The 7,714-nt window shown below is 54.6% G+C and overlaps 1 protein-coding gene across 1 annotated transcript; it reads left to right on the top strand.

Annotated features, from left to right (window-relative positions):
- Positions 1-3,391: 3,391 nt before the first annotated feature.
- Positions 3,392-6,276, top strand: FAM181B (family with sequence similarity 181 member B). Its single transcript, XM_069879499.1, has one exon. The coding sequence runs from the start codon at positions 3,432-3,434 to the stop codon at positions 4,395-4,397; it is 966 nt and encodes a 321-aa protein (XP_069735600.1). The 5' UTR covers positions 3,392-3,431; the 3' UTR covers positions 4,398-6,276.
- Positions 6,277-7,714: the final 1,438 nt, after the last annotated feature.

The raw sequence follows: 7,714 nt of genomic DNA, 5'->3' as shown, positions 1-7,714 counted from the left end.
TAGAAGGGGGCCTATTTCCCTTTTCTTTCTGCAGAGTTTTGCTCTCTGTTGTTTCCTTCCAAGATGAAAGTGATGAGTTTCCAGTAAATCAATGCAGATGAAGAAAACTCACTTTATTTTAGTAAAAATATTCATATTTGGACGCGTAAAATCACTGAAAATAAATCCAGAGCTCAAAGGGTTGAGGTTGTTCTGCATCAATGTAGAAGTTTTCTAGAGGGAAATGAACCAGATTTCCACAGGAAAGATATCACAGTTCCTCTCAGAGCCACTATCAGGACTTCCAGTAACTCCTTCAATAATTTCTCTACCTTCCATATGGAAGATATACACCCCTATATCACTAACTCATGCAAGTAAAAGTCATAGTATCATAGAATCATGGAATGGTTTGGGTTGGAAGGGACCTTAAACACCATCCAGTTTCAACGCCCTGCCATGGGCAGAGACACCTCCCACTGCATCATGTTGCTCAAAGCCTCATCCAGCCTGGCAGTGAACACCTCCAGGCATCCACAACTTCTCTGGGCAACCTGTCTCAGTGCCTCTCTAGCCTCACAGGAAAACATCTCTTCCTAATATCTGATGTAAATCTCCCCTCTTTCAGTTTAAATCCAACCCCCTCACCCTATCCCTGCACTCCCTGATAAAGAGGCCCTCCCTAGCATTCCTGGAGGCCCCCTTTAAGTACTGGAAGGTTGCTATAACTTCTCCATACAGCCTTCTCTTCTCCAGGCTGAACAACTCCCAACTCTCTCAGCCTGTATTCATACAGGAGGTGCTTCAGCCCGAAGATCATCTTTGTGGCCTCCTCTGGACTCACTCCAATAGACCCATGTCCTTCCTGGGCTAAGAATTCCAGAACTGAGCACTGGACTCCAGGTGAGGCCTCACAAGAGCAGGTAGTACAGGGGCAGAATCAGCTCCCTTGACGTGGTCACACTTTTTTGGATGTAGTCCAGGATAAGGTTGGCTTTCTGGTCTGCAAGCACACATTGATGGCTCATGCTGAGCTTCTTCTCCACCAAGTCCTTCTCCTCAAGGCTGCTCCCAATCCATTCTCCACCCAGCCAGTATTTGTGCTTGGGATTGCCCCAGCCCCTGTGCATGATCTCGCACTTGGCCTTGTTGAACTTCATGGGGTTTGCAAATGAGGTCAGTTTCAACTGACTGCAGCCTAGCCATTTAAAATCCCTATGGGATCACAGTGCTGGATTTTCTCAGGACTTGTCCCAACAAGGAAAACACAGTATGCTGGGTAGTGCACATAGCAACGAACTTGGAAAAAAACTTCACCTTTCGAAATTAACTTAGGTTTCTGCACCTTGGTGGATTTCAGAGCAGGAGTGTGTCTCTGTGTGCTTGATCCTAGAGCCATTGGGGTGATCCAAGATAGGATCTCAGGCAGAGGGACACATTTTGTGCCAGGTGAGCAGCTGCAGGAGTGGGAACAGAGCTGGGGGTGGCAGCATGATAGTGATGGGAATCACGCTGATGGAGTCAGTGGGATGCTGTATGCCTGTCCCGGAGTGTGGGCACCTGCCCTTGGGTGTATGTACTTTCCCAGGAGAATGCGTATGTACCTGTCCTGGTGTATGTGTACCTGTCCCGGTGTGTGTGTACCTGTCCTGGTGTGTGTTTACCTGTCCCACTATGTTTGTACCAGTCCCAGTGTGTGTTCATGTTGTGGTGTCTGTGTCTACCTGTCCCAGGATGTGTCTCTGCCTTTCCTGGAATGTGTGTTTACCAGTACTGGTAGTTTTGTACGTCTTGGGTCTTTGTGTACCTGTCCTGGTGTGTGTTTAGCTGTACCATGGATGTGTGTGTGACTTTCCTGGGATGCATCTGTATCTGTCCTGGTGTGTTTGTACCCGTCCTAGGCTGTGTGTAACTATCACAGAATCGTGGAAGTTGGAAAAGACCTCTAAGATCATCCAGTCCAACCATCAACCCAACACCACCATGCCTGCTAAACTGAAGTGCCACAGTCTCATGTTTTTGAACACCTTAAGGGACGAGGATTCAAACACTTCCCTGGGCAGCCTCTTCCAATGCTTCACTATTCTTTTAGTAAACATTTTTTTTTTCCTAACATTCAACCTAAACCTCCGCTAGCACAACTTGGGACCATTTCCTCTTGTCCTATCACTTGTCACTTGGGCGAAGGGACCAACACCCACTTTACTACAACCTCCTTTCAGGTAGTTGCAAACTATTCCAGTGTGTGTCCTTGTCCCAGTGTGTGTGTCCCTGTCCCTGTGTGTGTGTCCCTGCACTGGGATCTGTGTCCCTGGCCCAGGATGCCTGTCCCTGGCCCATGACACCTTTCCTTGCCCCGGGATGCCTTTCCCTGCCTCAGGATGCCTCTCCCTGCCCCGGGATGCCTGTCTCTGCCCCAAGATGCCTCTCCCTGCCCCAGGATGCCTCTCCCTGCCCTGGGATGCCTTTCCGTGCCCTGGGACGCCCTTCCCTGCCCTGGGACGCCCATCCCTGCCCTGGGATGTCTCCCCCTGCCCCAGGGTGCCCGTTCTTGCCCTGGGATGCCTGTCTTTGCCCTGGGATGCCCTGCTCCGCCAGGCTAGGTTTAGGCTGAACATGAGGAAAAATTTTTTCACAGAAAGGGTCATTGGGCACTGGGACAGGCTGCCCAGGGAGGTGGTTGAGTCACCTTCCCTGGAGGTGTTTAAGGCACGGGTGGACGAGGCACTGAAGGGCATGGTTTGATAGGAATGGTTGGACTCGATGATCTGGTGGGTCTCTTCCAACCTGGTGATTCTATGATTCTATGAGATGCTTCTATGAGGAACAGCTGGGGTTGTTTATCCTGGAGGAGGCTGAGGGGAGACCTCATTGTTCTCTATAACTACCTGAAAGGAGGTTGTGGAGAGGAGGGTGCTGGCCTCTTCTCCCAAGTGACAGGGGACAGGACAAGGGGGAATGGCCTCAAGCTCCACCAGGGGAGGATTAGGCTGGACATTAGGAAAAAAATTTTCACAGAAAGGGTCATTGGGCACTGGAACAGGCTGCCCAGGGAGGTGGTTGATTCACCTTCCCTGGAGGTGTTTAAGGCACGGGTGGACGAGGTGCTGAGGGGCATGGTTTAGTGTTTGATAGGAATGGCTGGACTCGATGATCCGGTGGGTCTCTTCCAACCTGGTTATTCTATGATTCTATGATTCTCCCTACCCCGGGACGCCTCTCTCTGCCCCGGGTCGCCTGTCCCTACCCCGGGATGCCCCTCCCTTTCCCGGGATGCCGTCCCCGCCCCCGGCGATGCTCCTCCCTCCCGCTGTCCCCGGCCGGGGGGTTTCAGGCCTCGGGGAGCCGGGGGAGGTGCGGGTGGCCGGTCCCACCCCCGGGCCGGTCCCTCCCCCCGCCCCGGCCGCCTTTTCCCCGCGGCGCCGCTCGGGGCTGCGGCTCCGCCGCCGGCCATGGCCGCGCCCGCCGCGCTGCTCAGCCCGCACCACCTGCTGCCCTTCTGCTTCCCCGCCGGCGGCGTCCTGGGCTACGCCGACCCGGAGAAGGGCTGCGAGGGCGGCGGGGCGGCGGGCGACGCCGGCGATTTCAGAGAAGCCACCCGGGACCTGCTGAGCTTCATCGACTCCGCCTCCAGCAACATCAAGCTGGCGCTGGACAAGCCGGTGAAGTCCAAGCGGAAGGTGAACCATAGGAAGTACTTGCAGAAGCAGATCAAGCGCTGCACCGGCATCGTCGCCCCCGCCCCGCCCGCGGCATCGTCCTCCTCCTCATCTTCGTCCTCCTCCTCCTCCTCGTCGCCGCCTGCCAAGCCCCCGCCGCGCCGGGAGGCCCCGCAGGCGGCCGGCAGCCTGCAGAGCCGCAGTCTGGCCGCGCTCTTCGGCTCCGTGCGGCCCGAGGTGCCGGGCTGCCCGCGGAAGGTGCCGCTGCGGGACCGCAACCTCCCTCCTTCATTCTTCACGGAGCCGGCGCCGGCCGCCAAGGAGCCGGAGAAGGGCGGCGGGGACGCGAGCGACTTCTTCGAGCTGCTGAGCCCCGAGTACGGCGCGTTGGTGCCCGACGCCGCCCCGCCCGACGCCTTCCCCGCCGCCCGCCTGCCCGCCGAGCTGGGGCTGGAGCACGGGCTGTACGAGGCGCCGCTGCCCGCCGCCCATCACCCGCTGCTGGGCGGGCTGCTGTACCCCGAGCCCCCCTGGAGCCCCGCCGGGCCCTGCAGCCCCGCCAAGAAGGCGCCGCCCGAGCCGCTGCGCCCGCTCTACCCCGGCGGGGGGGAACCGGTGCCGGGGGGCGGCGGGGAGGAGCCCGGCGGGCACCTGGCGGCGGGGTTCGCCCCCTTCTTCCCCGAGTGCCCGCTGCCCCCCCCGCAGGGGCACTTCGACTACAGCGGGGCCTTCCCCCGGGCCGCCTACCCCGGGCTGTAGGGCAGCGCCGGGAGGCTCCGAGCCCCCCGCCCGGGACGGGGGAATCGCGGGGGGGAGGGGGGGGGGTAGGCGTGGGACCCCCGCCCGGGACGATGGAACTGGGGGGGAATGCGTGGGACCCCCACCCAGGACGATGGAATGGAGGAGGATGCACGGGCCCCCTGCCCGCGATGATGGAATAGAAGGGAATGTGTGAGACCTGCCTCCCCTCCAGGGACGATGGAATTGAGGGGGAAAGCGTGGGACCCCCCGCCCGCAGTGATGGAGTAGAAGGAGATGCGCGAGACCCCCCCTCCTCGGGATGATGGAATAGGGAGAAATGTGCGAGACCCCTGCCTGGGACAATGGAATAGAGGGGGAATGTATGAGGCGTCCGTCCCCCCCGGGATGATGGAATTGAGGGGGAAAGTGCGTGACCTCCACCCGGGACAATGGAATTGGGGGGGATGTGTGGGACCCCTGCCCGCGATGATGGAGTAGAAGGGAATGTGTGAGACACACCCCCCCCCCTCCCCCGGGATGATGGAAATGGGGGGCGTGTGTGGGACCCCCACCCGCGACAAGGGAATGGAGGAGGATGTGTGAGACCCCAGCCCGGGACAATGGAATGGGTGGGAAGTGTGTGAGACCCCTGCCTGGGATGATGGAATAGAGGGGGAATGTGTGAGACGTCCGTCCCGCATCCCTCCCAGGATGATGGAATTGAGGGGGAAAGTGTGAGCCCCCCGCCCAGGACAATGGAATTGGGGGGGGATGTGCGGGACCCCTGCCCGCAATGGTGGAATTGAAGGGAATGTGTGAGACACCCCCCTCCCCCGGGATGATGGAACTGGGGGTATGTGTGGGACCCCCACCCGGGACAATGGAATGGAGGGGGAATGTGTGAGACCCCCACCTGGGACGATGGATTGGGGGTGGGGGGTGAGCCCTGCCCAGGACGATGGAACTGAGGGAGGGTTGAGACCTGCTGCAGGAACGCTTGGGGGAGAGGGGGGACTCAGGTGTGGGGCTGGGTGCTGCATTGTGCCCCCCACCCGAAAGCACAGCCCCGCAAGGTTCACCCATGTGCTCTGCGAGTCACCTCTTCCTGCATTGTGGAAGCCACTGCCAATAAAATGTGGAATAGTGGGTCCCTTCAGGTGTTTTTCTGGTGGCTGGTGACTCTCTTCACCTTCCTTAGAGGCCAGGTTTTGTCCGCGCGGCTTGGTGAACCTGTCTTGGGCCGCATTGCAACGGGGCTGCTCTTCTCAAAGGCAGCCGTGACCACTTGTCAAATATTTTGTTCTAAAAGTAAAGCTTGGTCAACTCTTGCACTTGTGTTTTAACATTTTTCCCAGGCCTGGTTTTGTCCTATACAACTTGGTGTAATCATCTTGGGTGGTGTTGCAACAGGGCTCTTCTTCTTGAAGACAGCTATGACAAGTGGTAAATGATTTCGGTCTAAAAGTAAAGCTCGGTCAATTTTTGCGGTTGCATTTATCAAGTTTTCCCAGGTTCTCACCTGCATCACAAGTGCTGGAGGGTGTTCAGCTGAGGACACAAAGGCAAGGAAAAGGAAAACATTGGAGCAAAGCAAGATTGAAAACGCTGCTACCAAAACTTAGTGTCCTGAAATTTAACCATGTCTTGCAGGATCTTGCAAACAGTGATTTAGAGTGATATGTGAATTAATTGATGGCGTGTGTTTGGGACAAACTTGTACTGTAGCCACTGTGGCGATGTGATTCCTACAGCCCTTTGGATTTCTTCCAGGAATGTGTCAAAGCTTGGAAAGCAAATGTGGCTTGGTCTCATTGTGTACAGGAGATTATTTGATAATCATTTAAGTTATGTAAAAGAGTCTATGATAGGCCCTATAAAAATAAAGCTACACAATAGATTTGAGCTCTGTGGTTGTTACTGCTGTTGAAATGCAGCGTTCAAGGGGCTTTCACCATGCCTGCATCCTCTGTAATGGTTTCTTGGCAGGAGTTAAGACAGGCAATGGGTTTTTGTCTTTCCTAAATCTTTTGAAATGCCGTATTTTATCCACAGTGACCCGTGCTTGTTTTGCCTTCATTTGTACCAGCTGTTTCTTTAACTTATTAGAAAGAAGGGAATGATAATACGCTGCAAAGCCACGGGGATGAAAATCGCTACAGTTATGAAAACAGATCAAAATACTTGGAGGTTTCCTATTGAGATGAGAGTCTGAAAAGGCAATCCCGTGGTTTGGCTCCCTGCCAGTCCCAAGTGCAATGATGGGCAGCCGGTCCAGCCAAGGTAGCTACAAATGAGGTTAATCCTGCCCTGCTGCTGGTTTTGATGACGGGACAATGTGGACTCAGTCCTATTGCCTTCACTTCGGCAAAACCTCTGTGAAGAGCGCGCGAGTTTGCATTCACCAGCTTTGAGCAGAGCTTGCGTACAGTTGTCTTTTAGATTAGCTAAACAAGACCAGTAGGGAGTTTATTTCACTTGGAGAGGTGGACTTTTTGATGATCCAAGGGCTGGAGCACCTCTTGTATGAGGACAGGCTGAGTTTGTTCAGCCTGAAGAAGAGAAAGCTCCAGGGAGACCTTATAGCAGCCTTCCAGTACTGAAAGGGCCCTAGAGAAAAGCTGTGAAGTGGCTCTTTATCATGGAGTACAGGGATAGGATGAGGGAGGGAAGTTTTAAGCTGAAAGGGATGGCATTTAGATGAGCTATTAGGAAGAAATTTTTTACTGTGAAGGTGGTGAAGCACCAGAAGATGTCATCCAGAGAAGCTGTGGATGCCCCATCCCTGGAGGTGTTTGAGGCCAGGTTGGATCAGGATTTGAGCAACCACCCCGTGGCAGGGAGGTTGGAACCGGATGATCTTTAAGGTGCCTTCCAATCAAAACCATTCCACGATTCTATGAATTTGTAGCACATATTGGCAGCTGTTTAGTGTATTTCAGCTTCATTGATATGTATCTTACTGCCCGACTTTCTCACCTGAGCTATGTGCCTGAGAGCTGTGCTTTCAGCAGGCCGAACAAATGAAGGAGAAGCTGATAACGCAACGGTCTCTGCTAGGAAAACACCTTTTTCACTTAGGATTTCACAGAGCAGTTTATTTCACAAGCTTGATACATAAATATGCATTAAGTGGGGTTCTAATCCTGAAGACCTTACAGCCATCCTATGTGTCAACTGTCTTGCAGACTTCAGTGAGATTTTGCTTGAAAAAAGTCTCAAAGAGTTCTGCAGGAATAGATTCTGGGATATGCTATGTAGACATTTCAAACCTGAATGGTTTTGTTGTCCAAAGGCCTTATCCTTTTATTCCAAATGGCCATGAATTGCCACAAGTC

This window comes from Phaenicophaeus curvirostris, chromosome 1 (assembly GCF_032191515.1).
Source record: "Phaenicophaeus curvirostris isolate KB17595 chromosome 1, BPBGC_Pcur_1.0, whole genome shotgun sequence".
Lineage (NCBI taxonomy): Eukaryota > Metazoa > Chordata > Aves > Cuculiformes > Cuculidae > Phaenicophaeus > Phaenicophaeus curvirostris.
Note: the sequence above shows the minus strand (reverse complement) of the source record. Positions and strands in the feature narration are given on the sequence as shown.

What these genes read in the sequence shown, in the direction of transcription:
- FAM181B (XM_069879499.1), top strand. Translation starts at nt 3,432, where the DNA reads ATGGCCGCGCCCGCCGCGCTGCTCAGCCCGCACCACCTGCTGCCCTTC.